A 26,191-nucleotide genomic window follows, 5' to 3' on the forward strand; every position below is an offset into this window, starting at 1 on the left:
AGCACGTTACACAAGCCTGATGGCGTCTGGTTCCAGTGATAGGCAGGGCGTTTGTACGTCCTTGCCACAGCTGTAGAGGTGCACCACTGCAGTTTGAATTTGAGCAATGGACTTTGCACTCCGTAACCAGAGACCTGGAACATTTTTATTCAGAATCATTAACATATTTACATTCCTTGTTGATCGATAAATAATAGAAGTGTGAGATATCTGGATTCCTTTTAAGTGATTTTTGACTGTGCAAGACGATGACACATTTTCACGGTTAAATAACGTCCAGCTTCGTCGCTGTGGTCGTGTGGAAGCCCGGGCGAGTCCCCCATTCAGCACACGCAGAACGAACAGAGCTCGCTGACAGAACTGTACAATGTGCATATCCTTTCACCAAGGCTATTTGTTGAGATGCAAAGCATGTCAGGACAGAAAGTGTCAGAAAAGAAACTAGTTCTGCATTGTTGCTATAGTTACAGGGTAATGCCACAATCCTTGTGGGAGTACATCACAATGATATCTGTTATAAAAAGGTACCTGGCTATTTACAACATTCAAGTTTGTCTTTATAAAACATAAAAAAGTGCATCAATATTAAGCATTTGATCTATAAAATATAAAGAAAACATTAAAACTTTTGGTCTCTGGGAGAATCGATAAAACACAGTGAGCTTGCAGATGACGGTATAAGCTATATCCAGATGCCAGTACCCCTGGGAAGTGACAATGGAAATACTTCCAGCATGTTCTCCTTTGGTGGTTTCCTGTGTGCTGAAGCAATTGTGGCCACTGTTGTCACCTCTACGGCTGTCACTCTAAGTGGACCCCGAGGCATCCAGTCCGTTGCCTGATGTCAGTCCTTCTCTGATAAGGTCAGTCACTAAATGGAGTTGCCTACTGGTATCAGTGCATCCGCTTTGTTTCTGAAGAAAAAAAAACTATTTATACCGTGGTAGAAAATGTTCTGGGCAGATTTCTGGTAGATTTTGGGGTAAGTGCAGATACTTCAATAAAGTTTCTCAAAATAACCAAATGATTGAGTAGTTGGCATTCTGGATGAGGGTGCTTAGAGACAGGCAGATGGCTGCTGGATACACCCGGAAAGGACAGAGTGTGCGCTGAACCATCTAAGCAGCACTAGCAAGGGGACTGTAGCACTGGGACAGTGAAGGGACAGGGGACTCTGATTGGTCCTGAGGTGGCGAGTAGCTGGGCATCACAGTGCAAAGGCGGAGTTTGGTTGCGATTGGTTGTGAGTCATTGTTGACGGGCAGGTACACCAGTGCGTGGAACACTTCTCAAACTGTCTGCGAGCCTGCTGCGGGCTCTGGTTGGGACGGTCCCTGAGTGCTGTGCCAGCTCGCGTCTCGGGCTGCAGTCTGCGTTACCGCTCCTCCGCCACCTTCCCGTTTGCCTCCTGCTCCGCTTCCTCCTTCCGTTTCTGCCTCTGGAAGAACCCCAGCTGGGGGTGGGGAGAGGGGACAGACTGGTGAAATGACTGCGCAGAGCTGGGGGTGGGGAGAGGGGACAGACTGGTGAAATGACAGCGCAGAGCTGGGGGTGGGGAGAGGGGACAGACTGGTGAAATGACTGCGCAGAGCTGGGGGTGGGGAGAGGGGACAGACTGGTGAAATGACTGCGCAGAGCTGGGGGTGGGGAGAGGGGACAGACTGGTGAAATGACTGCGCAGAGCTGGGGGTGGGGAGAGGGGACAGACTGGTGAAATGACTGCGCAGAGCTGGGGGTGGGGAGAGGGGACAGACTGGTGAAATGACAGCGCAGAGCTGGGGGTGGGGAGAGGGGACAGACTGGTGAAATGACTGCGCAGAGCTGGGGGTGGGGAGAGGGGACAGACTGGTGAAATGACAGCGCAGAGCTGGGGGTGGGGAGAGGGGACAGACTGGTGAAATTACTGCGCAGAGCTGGGGGCGAGGAGAGGGGACAGACTGGTGAAATGACTGCGCAGAGCTGGGGGAGAGGAGAGGGGACAGACTGGTGAAATGACTACGCAGAGCTGGGGGCGAGGAGAGGGGACAGACTGGTGAAATGACTGCGCAGAGCTGGGGGTGGGGAGAGGGGACAGACTGGTGAAATGACTGAGCAGAGCTGGGGGTGGGGAGAGGGGACAGACTGGTGAAATGACTGCGCAGAGCTGGGGGTGGGGAGAGGGGACAGACTGGTGAAATGACTGTGCAGAGCTGGGGAGAGGAGAGGGGACAGACTGGTGAAATGACAGCGCAGGCAGATCAGAGAGCAAAAGGCTGCAGGCTCTGCTGGGAGGCAACGTCTGGCAGGGAGCTGAAGCTGCACCGTGCCTTTCAGTCCAGCAGGGGGCTGTCTTTATGAGGCAGCTCTGATTTTCAGTCCAGCGTGCTCATAGGCTGACAGGCAAAATCAGCTCCTAAAGGCTGTGTGCACACCTGATCTCTGAGGCTTAACCTTTTGTGGAAAATGATGGGTCCAGATAAAGAGCAAATAGCACTGAGCTAAACCTACAGTGTATTAAAATCGGTAAAGTCGTAAAGACAGAAATATGGAAACATATTTTCAATAGCCGTAGTTTATCAAGATGTGGGAGAACCTGAATGTCACACAGAGCACTGGAGAGTCCTAGCGTTGGCACTATAGCACAGTGGACAGAGAAGCTCGCAGCTGGCATACAGAATCCCTCCATCGAAGCACAACGTGAACAAAGCAAAGACTTCAGCAGCAGCGCGTCACTAGCACCCCGGGGCGGAGTAACATTTAGGGTAACGAGCGGCACCTGCCTACACCTCCAGGGGAGGCCAGGCTTACCTTCCACAGAGCCAGGATGAGCAGGGCCAGCAGGAGCAGCCCCCCCAGGGTACTCCCGATAATAATCCAGATGGAAATCCTGTGATCTCCCTCCTTTCTAATCTCCAGGATTATCTGAGGAAATGAAACACAGCACAGGACATTGGACTCAGACTGCGGCCATCTGGTCGTGCTGAGCTGCGGTGGTCGTCATCTACTATATCTGCATGTTCAGCAGAAACACCAATCTGTCCTCAGTACTTTGCATACTTTGGGTTTTATGCGAACTGGTGAACGTGAGCATGCATGTGGTTAGAAAGTAACGGAGGCCAAGAATGTAATTCAGCAGAACATTTAAGAAAAATGTTGAGAGAGAAAAAAAATCTTTCTCGCTGACATTTGGAGCATCCTAATTTGGAGTTTTCACAGCTTTGCTGAAATTCCGTCCCACCAATGATGCGTTTTACATCTGCAGAAGGTTTATTTTCTGTCAGAGCTCGTGCTCTCTGGTTTTCTGCCAAAAGAGAGCAGTGTACCAGGGCCTGGCAGCCCCCTGGACCTTCATGACAGAAAATCTATCCATGCTGTACACCTGCCTGCCAGCAGATGGCAGTACACCCCTGTGTATCTGACTGAATATACCCATATTCTACTGGTCCCCTTGGTCCTTAAGGTCTGCTTCACACACTGTCTGCCTAAATACCGGACATTTCAGTGCAAATTAGTGCGGCGTGTCGATATGAGTGGTTCAGTCAGACCCTTCATACAGTTCTGAGGGCTGGTAAGGGATGGCCAAGGGGAGGTTAGAGTGATATTTTAATGTTTTTTTTTAGTCAGTTGCTCCTGAACTCACATGTCTCACTGGCCTCTCCTCAGTCAGAAACATGGGGCTGGAGGGGTCCAGCTCTATCGATGCTGTCGTCAGCAGATCCAGGGTCTTGAACTTCACCTAAGACATAAGGGTCATAAAAAAGGGTGTGACACACATTGCTCAAAGATGCGCTTATTTTTGATCCAAAGCTTCCAAGTCTGGCGATAGCTACAGAACACAGGCCAGTCAAGGCCACTGATGGCAGACCAAGGTTTCAGGTTTCAATCGGGGGTACAATGAGCTGTCAGCCACTAACTCGATTGAACCAATGGAAAACACAAATGATTGGTTCAAATCGCAGAGTCACTGATAACGTATAGCAGCTCTGCCAATTTTTGCTTTCTCTGAAAGCTCAAAGCTCATTCATGATTGTACAGATCACTCACAGTGTACAGGGTCTGACTATACAGATCACTCACAGTGTACAGGGCCTGAGTGTACAGATCACTCACAGTGTACAGGGCCTGAGTGTACAGGTCACTCACAGTGTACAGGGTCTGAGTGTACAGGTCACTCACAGTGTACAGGGTCTGACTGTACAGATCACTCACGGTGTACAGGGTCTGACTGTACAGATCACTCAGTGTACAGGGTCTGACTGTACAGATCACTCACGGTGTACAGGGTCTGACTGTACAGATCACTCACGGTGTACAGGGTCTGAATGTACAGATCACTCATGGTGTACAAGGTCTGACTGTACAGATCACTCACAGTGTACAGGGCCTGAGTGTACAGACCACTCACAGTGTACAGGGCCTGAGTGTACAGATCACTCACAGTGTACAGGGTCTGAGTGTACAGATCACTCACAGTGTACAGGGTCTGGTTGTACAGATCACTCACAGTGTACAGGGCCTGAGTGTACAGATCACTCACAGTGTACAGGGCCTGAGTGTACAGATCACTCACAGTGTACAGGGCCTGAGTGTACAGATCACTCACAGTGTTCAGGGTCTGGTTGTACAGATCACTCACAGTGTACAGGGCCTGAGTGTACAGATCACTCACAGTGTACAGGGCCTGAGTGTACAGATCACTCACAGTGTACAGGGGCTGAGTGTACAGATAACTCACAGTGTACAGGGGCTGAGTGTACAGACCACTCACAGTGTACAGGGTCTGAGTGTACAGATCACTCACAGTGTACAGGGTCTGACTGTACAGATCACTCACAGTGTACAGGGTCTGGTTGTACAGATCACTCACAGTGTACAGGGCCTGAGTGTACAGATCACTCACAGTGTACAGGGCCTGAGTGTACAGATAACTCACAGTGTACAGGGTCTGAGTGTACAGATCACTCACAGTGTTCAGGGTCTGGAGGTGGAGGGATCCTGTGATCCTCACAGCGATGTCCCTGTAGGCTGGCAGGTTGATGCTGCACTGGATCGGGATGGTTCCTGTGTTTGAGGGGTTCTGCAGAGTGGGGGGAAAACATTATAGTGCAGCCAGCTCATGGGAATGCACCTGTCTGTCTGAGAACAGCCACAGATCTCCTGAGGGAAATAATTCACGGCATCTATAGTGACTGAAATGGAAGAGCAATCAATCAATCACTTAATCAATCGATTGTAAGGGATACACACGTACAATATTATGTTACATGTTTATCTGTAGACAGTGAGACAGTGAGATGGGGCTTTACCAGCTGTGGGAGGTGGGACAGATCCTCTGGGGTCACCCGGGACTGCGGAGCGTGTTTGGGGGGGACGCAGCGAGACCCATCTGTCTGATAAGCAAGACCCAGTCAGAATGCTCTGGCACAGTGAAGCACTGAGCACCAGTGTAACGTTACGTAACAATAAAATCACTCACAGGCTCAAAGATATGGCCTGCTGCCAAGCGGTGAAGTGAACAAGTGAAGTAATCAGATCTTGCGCTGCTAGCGGGAGTTCGGTCAGTTGGCAGTACAACATGCCACGTTGGGAGCAGTACTGCAGTGACATTTACGTTGTGAAAGTTTACTAGAGGACAGACGATATGTGGGTCTGGCAGTGAGATCAGAGTGTATCCAGTCAGTGCATTTGTGTAAATTGCCATGGCAATTATTGTCTCAAATGCAGAAATGTATTTCCGAAAAATGTTCTTTGGCACGCGGTGTTCTCTCACCGGGTCAATGTAGAAATCTGTTATCTGCAAAAGCTTGTTCCCGGTTTTTGTCACTTGTGGGATTGCGATATTCAGCAGTAGGTCCCTCACTGGGAAAAAGCCCAGGTTATGAATCTGAAAAACCAAACAGGAAGAGACACATTATTATTAATAATTTATTAATAATGACTAATTCCATTAATAATTCCTTGTGAACTGCATAAACTGAGATAAAACTTCCTGTGAAAGCATCACAGTCAAAACTAGTATGTTTGAAAGCAGGGTGCATCGGCATCAAAAATCCAGTACTATAATGTACTCTCTGCATAACTATACCACAGATTCTCTGCATTAACCAGATGGTCAACTCCTGTGTCCCTTCGGTCCTCTCCACTTCCATATTCTTGGAGGTATCCAGGGCAATGTTTTAGTTTATGACTATTCATGAAGAGGCATGCCCAAGGACAAAATATCCACTGCAGTATTCTCATCAGGTATGCCTGGTGTACTTTATGAGTATTCATGAACGCATCACAATTGGTTCATTTTAGATTCACCCGTAGAAAGACTGTCAATGTTAAGAATAGGCCTATGACCTTCTGATGAATGTGCAGAGTCTGTGACCCTTTGATGAATGGGGCTGGGCAGTAGACAGCGCTCACCTGGAAGGTGAAGTTGAAAGGGAGGTCTGTGCTGGCAGGCTTTTCCAGGGAGCGGTCTGCTTTGATCTCATAGCGGGAGGGGCTGGAATCCCTGGGGACCAGGAACGAAGAGAGAGACAGCAAATTACACGGTGTACATTCTCGGCTTCCAAATCTGCAAACCCCCTCCTACCGGGAGGGGTGTGTCTATATCAGTAACGGGGGCTAGTCTTGCCCAAACTAAATCAGCTTTTGATCAAGCAAACAAACCTTGTGAAGAGGAGGTCAGTTTCATATTTCAGCTGATGAAAGATATTATTGGAGTTGTCAGAAGCTGTCATGTCCTCTCCATCACTGCAGTACACAGAGATATTTAAGGTGTGTTAACAGCTATGGTATTTTTACATTACATTACATTACATATTTTCCCTGTGTGTGGGACATACTCTCTGGCAACAAAAAAGAAACCACTATTATTAACTTCTTCCTCTGTTAAATTCATTGCTAAGCTTTTATTGTGAATTTTGAACTTTAAATAATGGATCTGTATATAAAATCTTTGGCTATGCAATGTTTTAAGACAAGCCATTGTTAATGGGACAACATTTAGCAAATTGAGACATTTGCAATTTACAGAAATTACCCAGAAATTGAATATACATGAAATGTGTCACAATTCTTTTGCAAAAATAACTGAAGTGATCTCTAACTGCAGGACGTGGTGCTTGCTCAAAATAACCCAATTTCACATTTTTCCAACAAAGCAATTCCCAAGTGACAATCTATCACACAACCAGAAATTATTGTATTTAGTGCTCCAAGGTACATTTTCTCAAACATCCTAATGGGACCATAACTACGGATGTATAATGTGTCTTGTATATCAGGACCCCCTGAGTGAATTTACAGTAATAAGCTGAGTTATAATGCTGTATAGGCACTGCTGATGGGGTGGTGGTTTCAGGTCTGGTTGAGGGTGTTCTCACCTGCCAGTTTCCAGGATGACCCTCACATGGTCCAGGAACACCGAGCGACTGAACTCAAACTCCAGGCGGAAAGACACCTGTGACAGGTGAGGAGACGAGCTCAGATATTTACACCAAAACGACTGCTCTCATGCGTCAGAACATGGATCAATCACACACATACACAAACACACACACACACACGGGTAATAGTGGGCTTCTGGGAATGTGGAGGCCTGAGCAGGATGTAAGACTCGCTGCAGGATGTAGTCATCCTGTTGACATACTTTATGTGGCTCAGCACTCTTTTCTTTTTGCCTCCAACACAAATAGTGTGAGATACAGCAGGCTTAAAGAGAGAGGCCAGGAATGATCTACTGCTGCAGCCCGTGGGTCACTACCCAGTGCACTTCCCCCAGAGAAGAACAAGGCAAACAACCTCAACTCGTCACACTCACTCCATACTAATAACAATCAAATACTGATATACTCATCACAAATTCTGTACTCCTCACAGACTATTTACTAATCACACTCTTCTAGTCATCACAGTGTGCACAACCTATACACAAAGCTCAACAAAAACATTTTCAGTTTAAAAAAGTGTAACCACTGCAATAAGGCATACAACCAAGATAACTAGCAGTGCAAACAAGGAGCCAGCAGTCTGTGTCGCCACTGGCAACCAGAATAACAACAGAACACACAAGCAAAGAGGAGCAAGCCGTCTGTCTGTTAGGATACACGCGCATATGCAGCTATAGAGTTGTTCCGCATCAGTGATTCCTGATGGCGCCTCTTTTTCCATGTACAGGTAACCACTCTGTGCTGCCTGAACAGACATATTGCGCAGGGTTGCTGATTGAACCAAAACTGTCTGTAACGCAGCAAGCATTAGAGGAATGCCAGTCCTGCGCTCCCCTGACCAAAACGATGCGTACGGGCGTGCAGCGTGAGTAAATATGAGCGTCTCAGGGGAGAGAGAGCTGCCACCGCTCATTTCCCCGCTCGGCGGCCGAGCCTCGGAGAACGTCAGCGCTCAGAATGTGGGCACTGGCGCGGTGTCAGTGTGTTCTGGCACGGCCAAGCACAGAGAGGGGGAGAAAAAAGACTGCTGTGATTGGGCAGGGGAGAGTGTTTCCCCTGCCCTGCATACCTTTCAACCTTTAACTGGGCAAGTGGGATTATGGGGCAGCCACGTCCTGCAGGACTGGCTGTACTCTGAGACAATCTTCAGCAGAGTTTACAGACTTCAGTTTACATATATGCATATCACGTAAACAGCCTTATTCAGTGGAAGCTTTTAGTCTGAAACACAGTTTAGTTTTTCTAGAAGACGTCACGCAATGAAGCTAAGGGACCGCGGTCAGGAGGAAGGCTCAAGCACATCAGAGCGTGACCTGTGTAACCCCTGGGCTGCAGTGCAGCTTAATGGCTCAGGGAGCTGGGATCGCTGCTCCAGGTATGTAGGGTTCGTTCCCCGGTGGGGCTTTCAGCCGCTTCAGTAAATATCCAGCTGTATAAAGGGACCGTATGTTAAAAAATCAGTTGTTTAATTTTCTCTCGATAAGAGGGTCTGCAAAATGGCTAAAAATGAACAGAGCAGTTAAACTTTTTTTTGCATGTTCATAAGTTTACAGATTCTTGTGGTTTCTCATCGAAGCTGTGGCTTGGGCCAAACCGCTGGAGAAGTTTCTTCTGGTACAGCATTTATACTGTAAGGATTTGGCAGCAACGGCAGCAGTGCTGTATGGATCTTAACTCTTAACCGCACGCACAGAGCCCCCGGCATAAGGACATGAGGATCTGGCTCTCATTCAACCTAAATGGCTCCAATAAATCATTAATTGAGACAGAGTGACCACAGCGCTGGGTTTTTAGCCCCGCCAAGAAAGTGGCCCTTCAAGTAGCCTTGACTCATCAGAGTGACCAGCCAATAATGTGATTCCTCAGGAGGTGGGTGTGGTTAACGTGCAGAGTGACTGGGGAAGAGGAATGGATGTGTTGATTGTGTGGACAGTTTGACAGGGGGAGAACGAGGGGTGATGGTTATTACTCCAGTGTCAATCGGGGAGCGGAGGGGAGGCTGTGGGGTTTTCGGAACAGCACCACGTGCCGGCACAGCTGCAGGCCTGGACCGCGACCCGGCCGGTAATCACGTCCACGTGTCCCCCGCACGCGACAGCAAATCCTCGCGCTGCCCCCACCTGTCAAGCCGCTCTCTTATTTACTGTTATCATATGCTGATATCCTGCCTCCCCATCAGCACACGTGAGCCTTCGTCCCGCCCCCTCTACGGTCCAGCTGCTGTTTTTAATAACTGCAGCTCATCTGATTCTGCGTTAAATTCCACAGCAAGCTCTGCCCAGAAAAGCCCCCCCTCCTACCCCTTCCACTGTGGGCGGGGCATAGGATTCAGAAGCCTTCAGATTTATTGGAAGACAAAGAGCTGAGTGAAGCCTCAGAAGGAATTAAAGGTCAGGTTCCTGTCTAGCATAGCATTAGCCAAATACAGGATGCAGCCCCGCCCCCACCCTGGCCTAGCAGAGCGGGTCTGTGAAGGCCAGGGCACGGGGCAGGAAAACAACACACAAACACTGTGACAGCGAAACACGAAAGACTAACAACCGCAGTGTTTGATCAGGCGAGCGGCACAGAGCTCACATCTCACACATCTGAAGGCTGTCGAAACAATGTTTGAAAAACCCGCAGGTTTTAGAAAGCTGCGAAGCGTTCCCGTCCTGCGGAGGAATGCGACGAAGCTATTTCTGGAGGTGCGTCAGCCCCGTGGGGCAGGCCGGGCTGCTCCCCTGTATGAGGGCAAGCCGAAAAGCCTCCCCCTGTGCGGGCTGTAATAAGCAGGGGCCTGGGAAACCCACCTGGCCCTGCGCCTTCATAAAGGGCTCGCTGACGTTGCAGAACCTCTCGGTTCTCTGGCCCTCCTCGCCACGGCACTCGATCTTGATGTCAGAGTTGTCCTGGCAGGGAGACATGTGTGTTGTGCACTGGTGGGTCAAAACCAGAGGCTGGAAACCCGACATTTTCAACACATCTTTGAAATACGAAAACATCAACAGTGAAGCCTGAGAACACCAACTAAAATGATGTGGACATTCAGCAGTCAGGTAGGTTTTCATCTTTAAGTAGAATATCAATACCAAACAAGGCCAATCTTAAATATGAAAAATCCTTTTCTCAAGTTAGCACAGTAACATTGTACAGGTTTATCCCATATCGGTCATGGAAGTTGATATTATGCTCATCAGTGGGGCAGAAATTAAAGATTTTTTGACATTGGTAATTCAATGAGTACAAAACACTGCTATGTTATAGCTAGAAAAGACTCAACACCGATCCGCCCTGCAGCCATAGTGCAGGTGGACAGACTGTCTGGAGGGATAATAATAATTACACTGGACTCTTCCACATTTGGTGGGGTTGTTGATTATTGGTTGCTCTGTCACAGCACACTGTAGATGTTGGGGCCCCTCCCTATTCTGCACCTTGACTATGAGGCTGGAGAAGTGGAGGTTTGGGCTGTAGGAGATGTCCAGGCGGGCGTTGTAGGCGTTCTCCCCGCGGTTCTCCAGACGCGCCTCCACCACCATCCTCCTCCGGGTGGCCTCCAGGACTCGCTCCGACTCGTCCGCTGGCCGGGGCTGCCGGCAGAGGGGCCCGCCCGAGCGCAGCGCCTGCGCACAGAACTGGCTGATGGGAGAGCGGGGAGAGAGGACCAATCAGAGACCAGCGTGCTTTTAGCTCGCGAACCAGAATCACACGGTGAAAATTTTACTTTCTTCCCATCATGGAAGCCAAACTGTATGTGTGGAGTTCTAATATTAATCTTAAGGACTTCAAGAGTTCTTGTTGGCAGGCAAGAATACCTCAAATAAAATGCATATAAAATCAAATTCTTAAATCAAAAGATATGACCATAAAGAATTTCATGGTTATAATATTTTCAAATATGTATCAAATGTTTTGTCTGCCAATGAGAACTCCTGAAGTCTTTGTTGGCAGGTAAAATAAGAAAAGTATTCTGTCTGCCAACACAGAATTCAGGAATTCTTGTTGGCAGGCAAAATATTTGATTCGTATTTGAAGATTATGACCACTAGATTGTCTATGGTTTTATTTCGAGGTATGAGTGGGTGTTTATATATACCTGCGGTCCAGGAGGTCAGAACGACTTTGCAGGACAAGGTCAGGTGTGCAGTGGTCATCCTCGTCACAGCCATTCCAGAAAGGTAGCTGGAGTAACAAGAAGATGGCCAAATGAGTACCCCCCCAGCCCTCGCTCCTGCCTGTTACATTCGAACAGCCTGGTGTGGGGCAGCTGTGGGTGCTGTTACTCACCTCGGACCTGACCGTGGTGGGCCAGCCATCGTCCAGCACGGGACCCTCCTCCAAATCCCGCATGCCCGCCTCCACAGCGAAGATGATAGGCCGGCCGTAGTCGGTGGTGTCCTTTAGGGGTCAGCAGTGAGCAGTTAGCTCAGCGCTCAACCATGAAGTACATTGCAATTTCACACAGCGCAGCACAAAACAAAACACTACCACTAAACAATGCAACTCAGCCTGACACAGGATGACATACCAAGCCACTTAGTAGACAAAAATGATTTCCTGTGTTTTGGAAGTCCTCATTTACCCTCTCTGTTTAGGTAAAGCTATGTTTCTCAGTTGTCTCCTGTCCTCATTAATCTCTGGGGCTTCCTGTACCGAAGCGCGAGCCCTGTGCATGTGCCCACAGCCTGACTGCGTTTCCTGCGCGTGAGAAGGCCGCAGCGGGGCCCGCGTACGCACCAGCACGTGGAAGTAGACGTGCTCGCAGAGCTCCACCCCGGGCAGCAGGCTCAGGTTGCGGAGCTGCTGTCTGTCGCCCTCGTCCAGCACGGCGCGTGGGATGTAGCGGCGCTCCTCGATGGAGGAGCTGTACCTCAGGGCTAGACGGCGGTGGGAGGGAGAGGGAGAGAGGGAGCCATCAGCACGCACAACGCAGCAGCCAGCCAGCGCAACAGCTCCGCCAGGGGACCCCCAGTCACTTCAGCCAACAGAAGGACTCACCCTGAATGAGACTGAAGCATGGAAGCTAATGGCTCCGTCTATTGCCAAGTCATAGTCAGTGCTCAAACAGTGAGGATTTTGCTGATAAACAATGGGAGCAAACAATGAACGGATGTCTGACCGAGAGAAATAGCAAGCGTAGGTAGGCAGGTTCCAGTCACGGATACACGTCAGCAGAACAGTTCACAGCCCCCTCCAGAGCATGCAGGTCACCTGACACCCCCCCCCCCCATCTGTTTTCAGTCATGCACTATTCATGGCTCCCCTCTTTAAAAGCCTTGGACACACTTTAAGGACAGGGCAAGAGGAGGAGGGGACAGGAGGAGGAGGAGGAGGGAAAGAACTGAAAATCTACACTGTGTCTGTCCTTTAGGGAGAGTCTGGGCAGGCAGTACTGATACGTGGAGCTCTGATAGAAAGGGTCATTGGGGAGCTTCCCAACTTAGGTGCATCTGCTATGGTCTGAAAGGAACCAGATTCAGGGAGGCGCTGAGGAGGGCTGACACACTTAAAGAGGGATTGCATCCAGCATCTTCACCCCAAGCTTGGATAAGGGTTCCCAAGCTGGGCCTGTCATAAAGAAGCTATGGAAGGCCTTAAGGCTTAGCCTATTAGGAAAAATGTTTCCGTCATAAAAAGTGACGGTTAGTGCAAATTCACTGCAGAATGTCAGGCAAGAACTCCAGAGGGACAAGAGTGGGAATACACTATAAATATGTTAACCGCTACATTGCACGTTCTCTGACGCCTGGGTAAAAGCGGAGACGACATCGCTCCTCGTAATATTCTCTCCCTGTTTGACTCGGTTTCCTGAGCGTGGAGTGAGGTCACTAGGTCAAACCCAAGCACTCAAGTCTCCCCTCACATCACCCTACCCCTGCAGCTGAGGGTGGAATCCCAACACCTCAGAGCACCCCTTTAAAAACAAACAGCGACTGCTGGTCGTGTCACACTCCCCTGGGCGCCAGGGTAACCGAGCTGTTCCCCGGCAGACCCCGGGCTCTCTGCTCCAGGGCATAGATCTCTCCCCCGCTGAGTTCATTTACTGCAGCGTGACAACCGCCAGCGCTCCTGGGTCTACAGCGGCAGCGAGCAGCACTCTCTGGAGGATCCCTGCTGTAAGGTTATTGTGTTTGTCACTCAGAACGCGAGTGAAATAATAAATGTGCCGGAGGTGATCAACATTAGCTCCAATGTGGTGCCAAGGTCTAGTTTTTCAGTAATAATAGTTATAAATAACAAAAGCCACGGCATAGAGACAAAGTACCGCTCGGTGCATGTAACATATATCTACCTTCAGCAGTGCTGGCTTGTTCCTAAAAGACTATGCCGAGAGCCAATGCCTGCTTTTACTCTCTCATCTGTTTGGCTGATGGTGGAGGTGGACGTGTACGATACACAAAAAAAATCTCTCTCTCTGAGGCTGAAGTTTCTTTTTCACTGATGACCCAGGCAGAGTGGACTAGCACCTGGTCCAGGTACTACAGGTTGATTTTGCATGCTATGTACCCACATTATTCCACTGCAGTCCTGTGTGAGCTCAATAAGGCAAATAATACGGTTACCCTGAAACCTGAGCGAGCTGAAGGGATTCAAAATGATGCTACAAATGATGCTGAAACATGAGCAGTGCAGGAAGTAATCCTAACAGCAGGTGGTGATGTTACATTTGTGACCTGCTGATAAATCCACAGACAAAGCACATTTCTCTGGTTTCGCTGCTGCTCGTTTTTCTTATTCATGATTAAAAAAAAAAAAAAAGGTTTTCCCTACTGTTGCAATGGAGGTTTTACAGAATGTGTATATACATGTATCTGATGAAATATTGTGTAAACCTAGCATGTTTGTACTCATCTACTTCTGAACTCTGCCTCCTGAAATATAGCATTAGCTGTGTGGCTAAATTTGTAGCCACGTGTTCGTCCAGAACGCAACTATGTACATGGATGACTAAAGCATAACTGGACTGTGTTTCCTCTATTTTCCATCCGTGTGGTTCCATTTCTAAATAAATAATAATCTGCCATCAGTGAGCTCATTGCCTGAATTGGCATTTTATTTTAGTAAAGCAAATCATTCTTCAAAGTATAAAGTGAAGAACGGGCAGTTATTTCATGAATGCTGTGAGTTATGAGTAGGGCATTGCATCTCTGGCACATCAAATTAATGTCTTTCAACCTCATTTGGCACCTAAGCGACACACCCGATGGCAATAAGCTCGTGGTCAAATACCAAACTTGAAACCGCATGCGGTCCACGTGGTCACTGTCCAGACGAAATCTCACAAGGCCCCGTTTCAGTGTTACAAAAACAACCAGCGCTCAAGGAAAAGTTACTGCGCTTTAAATATTGTTTTTAAACTCCAGCCAAATCTGGGAAACTCTGGATGAACTGGGCCTGGCGCACAGTCCTGGGGGATATTATCTCCGCTGCTGTTGCGGAACTCTATTCGGGGAAGGCAGGCCCTGGTGAAGCAGTTGCACACGCGACCTGAGACAGAAGCAGACCCTTTTAATGAAAGTGAGATAAAGCGCAGCTTATTAAAGCTCATTAGCTGTAATGAGGCTTGCTGGCTTCACTGGGCTTCTAGGCTTTCTTCACTCTTACTAAATCTGAGGCCCCTCCTCTGGGGCGCTGCGTCATGCCTACAGACCCTCCTGCATGGACACGCTCTACTCTGACACTGCAGTACCTCTCCTGACCAGCAGGCTTATGGTCTGAAGTCATGCACTACCTCCTGTTTAGCCGGATGCATGGCCATGATTAATGAAAGATTAAGTCCGTGTAGGTTGTAAAAAAAGATCTTTCTCATTAAGTGTCATCACACAGCTTTGCTCTGAGCACTTTCTCGGCATCATTCGTAGCCCAAACCCACATTCATGAATAATCAAAGCCCTGGTGGCGTGCTCAGACAGGAAGGGACGACCCCAGAGCTTACCCACTTCCTGTGAGGCAGGGATGGGGGTCGTGGCGGTGATGTTGAAACACACGACCGCAGCCATGCAGGTGACGTCCCTCCCTCCCCTGCGGCAGTCTTTGTTGAAGATGTTGATCTTTCTGGGCTCAAATCTGACATTGATGTGGATGTGGATGACACTGCGAGACCTGTGCAAAGCAGACCAGGCAAAGAGTGCTGTTAGAAAAAAACAATTGATTCCAGTACCTACGCAATTAAAATATCATGGTTACTACCAAAATACAATGAATATGACTCCAGAAAAGCTGAAGCATGGCATGGCATAATTACACTTCTCCATCAGTTATCTAGAAGCTTTTATTTAGTGCTTGTGTGTGTGTCCATGTTTGCGTGTGTATATGTGTGTGTATGTGTGTGTGTATGAGTGTGTGTGTGTATGTGTGTGCGCGTGCATGTGTATGTGTGTGTATGTGTGTGTGCGTCTGTGTGTGTGTGTGTGTGTGCGTGCGTGTGTGTGTGTGTATGAGTGTATGTGTGTGTGTGTGTGTGCATCTGTGTGTGTGTGTGTGTCTGTAGAAAGGTAAGGTTTGTGTGGGGTTCTCAGGCTCAAAGGGAGGAGGGGGGTCCCTCACCAGAGAAGCACTGCTGAACCCAGGGAGCCGACTGCTAGGTCCACCAGGCCATCCTCATTCAGGTCCATCTGCCCATGGACACTCCAACCAAAATACTGTAGGCCCGGAGAGAGGGCTGCTGCACCAATCCTCTGAGAGAGAGAGAGGAAGAGAGAGAGGGAGGGAGAGAGAGAGAGAGGGAGAGAGAGAGAGAGAGGGAGAGAGAGAGAGAGAGGGAGGGAGAGAGAGAGACAGAGAGGCAGGTCACTCTTCAGTTGACTTGTATTTAACGGTTAATAAGATTAACACACTTTGGGAAACTGGTCTCAGATGCATCAGAAATGCACACTGCAGTACCTGTTTGTACTTTCGCTGTATCCTGTCCTTCTTGCCATAGAAAACGTAGATCGCCCCCCGATGGTCATCCTCAAGAGGTGCACCCACAACCAACTCATTGTACGTGTCACCATTGAGGTCAGGGACAGGGGCCAGCGATGATCCAAAACGCGTGTTCTGTCCACGGTCTGAAATCTCTAGCGCCCCCTCTAGGACAAATCGACTCTGGGGACAGATCAGGCTTGTCAGTCAACAGTGCTCTTAGTCAGGCGGACATCACATACACATACAACAAAACGCTGACATATCGTAAGTCCGGGCCTTCCAATGAAAGACTCTCCAGTAAATTCCTAAACTGGCCATAAACTCAGCAAAGCGACGCTAATCCATTTATTTACATGGGCAGAATGAGACTATGTGAGGTGAATATCCTTGGCTGCCCAACTCCACTTACAGTGGCTTATTCTTTGATCTAATTAAAACATTCCTAATGAAAAGAGAATTAGGACTGAGAAGAGAATTACAGTAAGGACCCCTCAGCCCCTGAAATTCCATACTTTAGTGCAGCCCTCCTCTCAGGCTCAGATCAAAACCTCATGCGTAAATTCCATTATCCAATTTGCCTTTACTAGAAACGTATCCACAGAGGCAATTTGAATACCACTATTCGTCAACGTGAAGAATGTCCACCCATTAGCAGCATATGATCTGAGAAAGCCCGGCTTCTGTTTTTAATTTTATTCATTCAAGTTTAAGCCATTTGCACAGTTAAGTGAGATCAGTTAAAAGAAATCCTTTCCTTCAAACACAGCATCCTGGAAAGCAAAATTTGAGATGAGAAAAACAAGAGGATTTCCAAAAGAAATAGAAATGCATAATTTTTACTATTTAAAAAAATCTGCAAATGCCACTATCCTCACTTATGCTGTCCATTTGCTGTGTGGGATGAACAGAAATATGAGATTTATTCAATTTCCAGTGGCTTCTGGAGGAAGAGGGACAGTTTGGGAAGGGGGGGGGGGGGCTGTGTCTCTGTGAGAAAGAGATCAAAACCTGTGGGTTATTATAAGAAAAAAAGGAAAGAAGAAAAAAAGGCTTGGAAGGGGCAGAGGCCTAGGCTGCATGAGATAGCGTTTTGGGCACTCCCTGAGCGGGGTTGGAGGACCTGTTGCCGGGGGTAACTGGTCGTCCTGACTTGGGTAGCACGGGCAGTCCCTGCCCCTCACTCTACACTGGCAGGGGCGTCGTAACCCACCCCTACCCCCGCCCCGCAGATCCACTCCCGTCAGCTGTGCCGCTGCAGTTGGGAAAACACCAATAAAACCCTCCGGAGAGCAGGGGGGCTGGCCGGCTGCATCGTCTCACGACCGCCAGGAATGTCTGATCTCCTCTTTCCCGCTATTCCCCCCATTAAGGGCTTTTATCCAGGGCCTGCGGCTGGCTCTTTTGAAGGAGTAAACGGTTCCTCGCCGAGCTGGCCAGGCGCTAAGGTATCTAATGAAGGCGCTCTGCTGGGGCGTGCGCTCATTTGATCTGCCTGACGACAGGTGCCCAGCGCCCGCTGTCTGCTCCGCTCAGCGGCAGGGCTAATGAGAGCCCGTGAGCAGAGCGCGCTGGAGCTAATGAGGGCCCTTTATAGAGCCTGATGGGGCAGGAGGATGGGGGGAGCGGGCAAGGGTCATATAACTGCCCCAAGGCAGACATGCAGCTCTCCAGCGATGCTGTAAATCACGTCAGATAATTACATGTGGGGACCAATTCATGTCTGGACCTCCTAAGGGTGTCTTTGTGTCTGTGTTTGTACATTTGCGCGCGCGTGTGTTTGGGTGCGCGTCTGTACTGCTGACCTGCGGGGTGATTCTGTAGATGTAGACCTTGCCCTTCTCCCAGCCGCCGCTGAAGAACATGGGCGCGGCCACCAGGAGGTTGTCCGTCACTCCGTCGCCGTTGAGGTCCAGCGGGGCGATCTCGCTGCCGTAGTAGGAGCCGATCTGCAGACAGCGTGCAGAGGATCGGTCAGCGTGGCCAGCCTCAGCCTACATCAGACACTCGGCTCCCTTTGAAGGGTCCATCTCTTCCATTTTTAACTTACTCTCTTTAAGAGCTTACAGGGCCCAGAGCAAAAGGATCTGCACTGCACGCGCTGCACAGAGGAGGCTAACCCTGATGCGTTCCAGCAGCTCGGTCCCTCATCTGAGAGCCCAGCGCTCCTTTTCCTGAGCAATGCTCTGATTCACCTCCCCTGCACCCCCCGCCCCCTTCCTCTCTGAGCGTCATTAGGTCGGACGCTGTTGTTTTTTCCGTTTTCAGGTCGAGTCGTCCCCAGGGGTGGTGCTGTTTGCCTGGTGTCCCTGTTTCCGTTTAGAGGCTGGGATGGGAAGCACATGGAGCCGTAATGGAAGCCATGTGGATGCGGGTCTGGACCGTCATAGCATCGCTTGTGTGTCACGTAGGGCAGAGGCACCTTGCTAGGAATGCGCATCAATTAGCCTCACTGTTCTAGCACTGTCAGCACAGCCTTGTTTACATATGCTCTGGCATTCCCATTGGCTGTGAGTGTTGTTTATTCACTTGCAGCAACACAAGAAAACAAACCGCTCTTCAGGAATGGCAAACAGGAATCTTGTTGTATTTCTTTTTCACTACACTGTAAATACAACTTAGAAAAGTTATAATTAAAAATTACAAATCAGAATTGAATTTACGTGTTTGTTTGTATGTGTATGGGTGTGTTTGTACCTCAGTAAACAGATATTTGTTTATGTGTGTGCGTGTAAATCTATACATGATGAGCATGTTCGTGAATTATACGTGGGTGTTTGTGTGTGTATGTGTGTGTGAGAGAGAGTGTGTTTTGATAAAATGTATATAAAATGTATAAATGTATGTGTGTGTGTTCACTGCACCTGTTGTCCTTTAAGTGAGAGCAGGATGGTCAGGTTGCCGTTGTTCTTCAGGGTGAAGATGATGACTTTGCCGGTGTGGTTGAAGCGTGGGGCTCCAGCCACAAAGAGCCGGCCGCTCTTCGCAGACACCACAGACGTCACAGTGTAACCTGCAGACACACAGTGTCAACACAACCTTATGCTAGCTGCACCAACACCTTTTACTCTATGGTCTACTCACAGGTTTGTACCTGGGCTGCAGCATTGACTATGGGGATTCACAGTTCTGGGACACTGATGGCTTTGTCTCACCTCATGCAGGGTGGGGTAAGTGATGTGATTCTCTTCTCTGACTGGTGCTAGGTGTCCTGCAGAACACCATGCTGCCTGCAGAGCAGCCTCTGAATCATGGGTGAGCGGCGTGCGCACACTTCAGTGACTGACATGTTCCATGACACACGCTCCCCATGGTTCCCAATGCGGTCCTGGATTTTTATAACGTGCTACAACTCTTTCCAGCAAGATCGAATATCCCATTCCTTACATTTACAGTCTTGGCGAACTGTCAACTGTTGCTTAAGAAAGCTTTCCTATTGTAGAGCATTAGCCTTGTAAAACACGGCGGATGGAACCGTTTTTAAAACGTGAGGCGTTTTGATGCAGGAGGGCGGGGCCACGGAGGCGACGGTGGCGGTTTTGCGGACCCGCGCACAGAGCCGTAGAGGCAGCGCAGACGAAAAGCGTGTCGGTTTGCTGAAGCGCGATCAGTCGCTCTCCCAGTGCAGGCTGGCACCGTCCCGCCTCTCTAACTCCGGATGGCTGGGCCTCACGCCCCCCCCCCCCACCCCCCCTCCCAATGGGGCTGGAACCGCTGCTGCCACCGCCGTCTGATGGAAAAAGCAGTCCAGAGAGCGGAGGGGCCGGCGGGAGCCGGCGCTAAACCGCGGGGCCTCCGAGCGCCTGACGCAAGCGGCGTGAGAGCTAGCCACAGCCGCGGTTCCTCCACAGGAAGACGCGGAGATAATGTGACCTCAGCCCCGAAACATGGATCTGCGCGCTGGGAACAGGCTTGCAGCATATGCCGCACTTCGAGCGCAACGTCCAAATTCCTCCTTCCGTTATAATGGCCTTACATTGTTGTGTTGCATGTGCCAGCTGAGTTCTGTGGTCAATTCTCTTTTTCAGGGAATGGCTTTTCCTTACATGGCTACTGCTGTTTCACTCAGGGAGACTAGGTGATTTGTTTTTACTTAACCAAGAGTACTCACTCCCCCACATGTACCCCACTCACCCACATGTACCCCACTCCCCCACATATACCCCACTCTCCCACATGTACCCCACTCCCCCACATGCACCCCACTCCCCCTCATATACTCCACTCACGCAGATATACCCCACTACCCCACATACACCCCACTAACCCAGATGTACCCCACTCATCCACATATACCCCACTCACCCACATATACCCCACTAACCCAGATGTACCCCACTCACCCACATATACCCCACTCATCCACATATACACCACTTATCCACATATACCCCACACACCCACTTATACCCCACTCTCCCACATGTACCCCACTCCCCCACATATACACCACTCACCCACTTATACCCCACTCATCCACATATACCCCACTCCCCCACATATACACCACTCACCCACTTATACCCCACTCATCCACATATACCCCACTCATCCACATATACACCACTCCCCCACATATACCCCACTAACCCAGATGTACCCCACTCCCCCACATGTACCCCAGTAACCCAACATGTACCCCACTAACCCGGATTCACCCGACTCACCCAGGTATGCTCCATGATTTTTCAGCTCCTCTGGGAACTCTTGCATGTAGGAAGATTTGGGTGGGATGACCTTCCCTTGACGAGTCTCCTTCAGCACTGCCCCATTCCAATCATACGCCCCCACTGCCCCAACCAGTATCCCGTCCTGTGGAGAGAGAGGGGGAATGCACACACACACACACACACACACACACACACTCCCGTCAGTGCAGTCTGAGTGCATGTCCATTCCCTGTGGGTGGGAGAGCAGAGCAGGCTGTGTGTGATGTAGTCCATACGGTGGCTGACTCTCAACCATTTACAAGCCCCCCATGTGAGGGGGAGTTCGATCCCCAACCATGACACCTTCTGAGCTGTGATCCCTTCTCTTTCTGTTACCCTTTCTGCTTTCTGCCAGTCTGAAGAAAACAAAAAAATAATACTAATAATAATAAAGGAAGGCAGACCATCTGCTCTACTTTCGAAAAAAGAAGAAAAAGACCAGGCTATGTGGAATGTGTGACACCTGCATGCTGACATCACACACATCCTGTGGACTGGGCAGCTTCTTCAAGACACAGACATCTTTCAGATCGTCTCGTTAAAGGAATTCATATTAGCTTCTTTTGCCAGCAACATTTAAGTTAATAGAGGGAACAGAAAGTTGAATTTAATCCTGCCAGCATGCCTACTTTTCATTCCCGGTCTTTTTTAGCATGGCTATTAAAGCTTTTGGGATGTTTCAATGGAAACAGCTTTTCATGCAAGGCTCTGCAAGAGCTCTCCAGCTATGAGATACTTTCAAATAAAAGGAGGCAGCTGAAATAACACACACACATACCCACACATGCACACACACACACACACGCACGCACACCCGCACAATATTTTATCACACACACACACACACACACAAATACACACACACATGCACACACATACAAAATATCATTGTGCATACCCATACACAATATTATTTCACGCACACAAACACACATACACATTAAAGGAATACAACAGCTAATGGTGGACAAACTCAGAGACACAACCACTTCCAGAGGTTTCTTGATATAGAAGTTCTCCATGTCTCATGCCTCTACTGGACAGCAGAGTAATGGTTTGGCTTTTAAGTCCATGACCAAAGCCATGGGAGGACTCCAATGACATGCATGAGAGTTATATCAGAGGTATCACTGCCAAGCCTCCCTGCTGCGCTCATATTTACTGATTAAGATCTGCACAGGTGGCAGTGTGGTCCATGTCTAAGACAGCATCTGCGCTGTGCGATCGCGGCTGCCTTCTACAGCGCTTGGTTTTTTTGTGTTTGTTTTGATGTTGGGCACAAAGAGGACCACCCAGGTTCTGATGCAATGTGCATCTGGTCCATACGCCAACCCCGAGAAGCTTTCAATGATAAACACAATTTCCCCATCAATTTCTGTTTTTGAAGTGCTTGGTTTCCGTAGCAATCGTTACCAAATACAGCCACTACACCAGAAGAGACCAGAGACCACTATTTTGAGTGTGTGTGTGTGTGTGTCTGTGATCTGTCACATAAGGACAAGGCTACATCACCCTGCACACAGTACTCAACGATAAAGTAAGCTATTCCTTTGTAAGCGGCCAGGATGACTAATCAAATCCAGAGTGCTCACACCAGCTGTAATCAGCCAGCCAAAATGAGCAGTGCTGGCCCTTCAGGCTCAAAACCTCAGTAAAAAATATTCTTTAGTTGGACATTTAAATTGGACAAGGGGGAGGGCGAGAGAGAGAGAGAGAAAGAGAGAGAGAGAGAGAGAGAGAGAGAGAGAGAGAGAGAGAGAGGGAGAGAGAGAGAGAGGGAGAGAGAGAGAGAGAGAGAGAGAGGGAAAGTCCAACAGGGCCCTAGAGGGGCCGTGCGTGGCTCATTGGAGCATGCAAGCCTGCGTGCAGACTCCACACACAAAACCCGACCTGGCACCAGCAGACTCTAAATCAAAACTCCACTGTACTTCCATGCCTCTCAACAGCCAGACTTTTGCTTGCAAACTGTACACGTGGATGGCCATACCTCTGAAGGCTGTGGTGGAAATTCTATCTACATCCACCAGCGGTGAGAAGAGTCAAACGACTTACACACAATATTCCTTTCAAGCTTTAATGTTTGCAAACATAAGCTTATTCTGAGAGACACTCTTACCTAGTGCTCTGAGATGCAGCCCAGAGGCTTCCTTTTCAGCTGCGACCACAGCTCTATAGCTGTCAGTCGGTCAGTTGGTTGGTCGGTTGGCCCACAAAAAGTGTCCCACCCCGTAGCGGCCACAGTTTTTGCCCCAGGAGGCTGGACGTTGGTCATGACTGAAGGTAGAGCTGAGTAACTTTCCAGGCCGATTGACCAAGAGGGGGCGTGGCGATGGGTGTGGCCTATCACAAAAAGGCGCATAACTCCCAAATGGATTCACAGATTTGCACAAGATTTTGTGGAAAGGTTGGTCATGAGCCAAAGAAGAGGTCACGTGTTTGTGTGAGGGTGTGTGCGTGAATGCATGCACACATGGATGCATGCGCGTGAGTGGTCGCAGCTATTTCGGATTCACGCTTGTTTATAGCATAACCAGCGACAGGCTGTCTTTAAAAACTGATAAACAGGATACATGTGCATTTTCAATAATATTAATTTTAATTTTAGAAATGACATGGCAGTGTGCGGAGTTGGCTTGACTTTTTGACATCTTCTTTTCTTAGAATCGTTTCTCAGTTTTACTTTGCAAGAGAGCAGGCTGGTGTTTGTGGTTGGCACATCCTGTCTCTTTTGCACGCACACACACACGCACGCCAAAATGTAGACACGCATATCTTTACTTCGAATTTTACCAACACAAGGCCAAATAAAATTTATTTGTTTAGCTGTCCCATTGTAACTTTTTCATGGTTTAACTGAGAATCCTATTGATTCTTATTTTAAGGGATTAGATTTTTGGTCAAAGTGTTACAGAGAAGGCAATGGTCTTGACCAATCTGTGCTTTGGGGTATAGAAGTGGTCTGTGGGGCATCTTGGCAGGCATGGCTGGGCAGGTTTCCTCACCTGTGTGTCATTAGCCATTAGTCTCACTTGATTGTTGCCTGTATTTAAATTTGCTGTGTTTGTCCAGTCTTCGCTTGGTTTTTGTGGTCTTTGTACAAATCCTCAGCCTTGTTTCATGCTCTTGCATTTTCTGTGATTCCTGGTTTATTGTCTCTCGTGTTTGTTGGCTTTGTTCTAGTGTGTTGCCCATGTTATTGGTTTTGTTTCCCAGTGTTATCTCGTGTTCCCTCCTGTTTGTTATTTTGTTTTTTCTTTATTAACATTTCCTTGGTTGCTTACTCCCTGTCTTAAGTCACCCTCTGCATTTGGGTCCGACTCGCACCGCAGCCCGACACGTTGCCCAAAAAATTCCACTTTTGAATCACCTGTCCGTAGAAAAAGGCTTGAGGATCACCCAGGTGCTTTTTAAAAAAAAATGTGACATGAGTATCACTGTTTATCTTGGTTAGCAGTGGTTTCTGCCTTGCTGATCTCCCATGAATCCCATTTTTGCCCACTCACTTTCTTATTGTGGAGTCATGAACTCTGACCTTAGCTAAGGCTAGAGTGGCCTGCAGTTCTTTGAATGTTTTTCTGAGATCTTTTGTGACTTCCCAGATGAGTTATCACTGTGCCCTTGGAGAAATGTTGGCAGTCCAAACACTCCTGGGAAGATTCACCACTGTTCCAAGTGATCTCCATTTGGAGATAATGACTCTCACTGTGGTTTGGTGGATTTCTAGAGTCTTAGAAATGGTGTTGTAACCCTTTGTCAGAGGGATATATTTCAACAACTTTCTTTTCATCTCTTCCGGAATTTCCTTTGATCTTGGCATATGATGATAAGGTTCAATATGAGTGAGGTTTAGAGGATCAAGCCTGGCAGAGTTCAATCAGCTGAATCTAATTAAGTAACATTTGGCTAATTGGTTGATTGAGTAATGAAGGGGCAATAACTTTTTCACATGGGTGACAGGGGTGTTTGATAACTTTTTTTCATTAAATAAATTAAATTATAATAATAAGGTGCTTTGTGTTCACTCAGTTCCCCTTAGTTTAATGTTACATTCCGTCAAAAGATCTGAAACCATTCAGTGTGAGAAATATGCAATAATAGAAATCAGGAAGAGGACAAATACTTTTTCACAGCACTGTAGATAAAGGGAAACAATGTACCATTAAATATTAGAATAGCCTTGTTTTTGTTTTTAAGTGAAATAAAAAACTACTTTAATTTTCACTGGAAACAGTAATGTTGCTGCGGTAAACAGCAGTGAGCAAAACAGTGAGGAGAAAATAAATTCCAGGACATTCAGTGCTGCTTGAGAAACCAAAATGTCTCATTGACTTTGAGACAAGACAGCAAAATAAGCAGTCCTTACAGCTGCCAAGATCCGCATTCAACTAATTCATCCGAGCTTTATGCTCCCCCTTCCAATTTCAAATATTTCCAGGACATTATCCTGGTCTACGCACACAGCCTGCCCTAGCCTAGCAAATCCCAACATTTCAAAACTCTGCGGTATGACATTTCCACCCTGTACTGTTACCATTTGTGGTTTATTTGTTTATTCATTCATTCTCCCTCTCTCTCTCTCTCTCTCTCTCTCTCTCACACACACACACACACACACACACACAGACACACACACACAGACAGACAGACACACACAGAGGCCAACTGAACCATAAAAATACAAGTATCTACCCAAAACGCCAGACAACCCCAGTGAGATCAACTTTGGACAGCAGTAAACACAAATAAAAAAGATCTGTTTCACTGCAAGCCTAATCCCATCACTCCTCGTTGCCTTACTCTTCCCCGAAGAATAAGCTGTCTCCTCACTCACGTCTGTTTGGAAGAGAATGTGGAAATAAAAGCCCTGTCTACCTTGACTGGGGAAGCAGGAGGGAAGGAACAGACAGAGAAGGCCTCAGCTTGCACACTCAGTCCCAGGCCCACTGGAGGGAGGGAGAATCGGGGGGGAAAGGTTCAGGTTTGATGATGCCACTGATACTCACCTCCACGATGTGCGAGGAGAAACCCGCCTGAGACATCTGGAGGCCAAATGATGTCTCATTCTTATTGGTTCCTGCCAGAGGCAAGAGAACATATACATTACCAAATGAGCATATTCTATTACAAAATAATAGAGTGCTATAATACAGTGCAATGTATTCCAGTGTCATTGTG

The 26,191-nt window shown here is 48.3% G+C and overlaps 1 protein-coding gene across 3 annotated transcripts in view; it reads right to left on the reverse strand.

The window, feature by feature from the left end:
• Positions 1 to 117: 117 nt before the first annotated feature.
• The window catches only part of itga11b (integrin, alpha 11b), a 125,364-nt gene continuing 99,290 nt past the window's right edge, over positions 118 to 26,191 (reverse strand). For all 3 annotated transcript variants that reach the window (XM_035396478.1, XM_035396479.1, XM_035396480.1), the window contains 21 exons: positions 26,020 to 26,090; positions 20,975 to 21,119; positions 19,172 to 19,320; positions 18,113 to 18,256; positions 16,287 to 16,490; positions 15,951 to 16,081; positions 15,340 to 15,506; positions 12,141 to 12,280; positions 11,691 to 11,801; positions 11,500 to 11,585; positions 10,838 to 11,042; positions 10,214 to 10,312; positions 7,356 to 7,432; positions 6,640 to 6,723; positions 6,391 to 6,481; positions 5,750 to 5,863; positions 5,286 to 5,369; positions 4,946 to 5,056; positions 3,620 to 3,715; positions 2,788 to 2,901; positions 118 to 1,453 (listed from right to left, as the gene is read on the reverse strand). In XM_035396478.1, the coding sequence (XP_035252369.1) occupies positions 1,376 to 1,453; positions 2,788 to 2,901; positions 3,620 to 3,715; positions 4,946 to 5,056; positions 5,286 to 5,369; positions 5,750 to 5,863; positions 6,391 to 6,481; positions 6,640 to 6,723; positions 7,356 to 7,432; positions 10,214 to 10,312; positions 10,838 to 11,042; positions 11,500 to 11,585; positions 11,691 to 11,801; positions 12,141 to 12,280; positions 15,340 to 15,506; positions 15,951 to 16,081; positions 16,287 to 16,490; positions 18,113 to 18,256; positions 19,172 to 19,320; positions 20,975 to 21,119; positions 26,020 to 26,090 (2,501 nt within the window). In that variant the 3' untranslated portion in view covers positions 118 to 1,375. The remainder of the gene's footprint in view (positions 1,454 to 2,787; positions 2,902 to 3,619; positions 3,716 to 4,945; positions 5,057 to 5,285; positions 5,370 to 5,749; positions 5,864 to 6,390; positions 6,482 to 6,639; positions 6,724 to 7,355; positions 7,433 to 10,213; positions 10,313 to 10,837; positions 11,043 to 11,499; positions 11,586 to 11,690; positions 11,802 to 12,140; positions 12,281 to 15,339; positions 15,507 to 15,950; positions 16,082 to 16,286; positions 16,491 to 18,112; positions 18,257 to 19,171; positions 19,321 to 20,974; positions 21,120 to 26,019; positions 26,091 to 26,191) is intronic.

This window comes from Anguilla anguilla, chromosome 16 (genome assembly GCF_013347855.1).
Source record: "Anguilla anguilla isolate fAngAng1 chromosome 16, fAngAng1.pri, whole genome shotgun sequence".
In the NCBI taxonomy this organism is placed as follows: domain Eukaryota; kingdom Metazoa; phylum Chordata; class Actinopteri; order Anguilliformes; family Anguillidae; genus Anguilla; species Anguilla anguilla.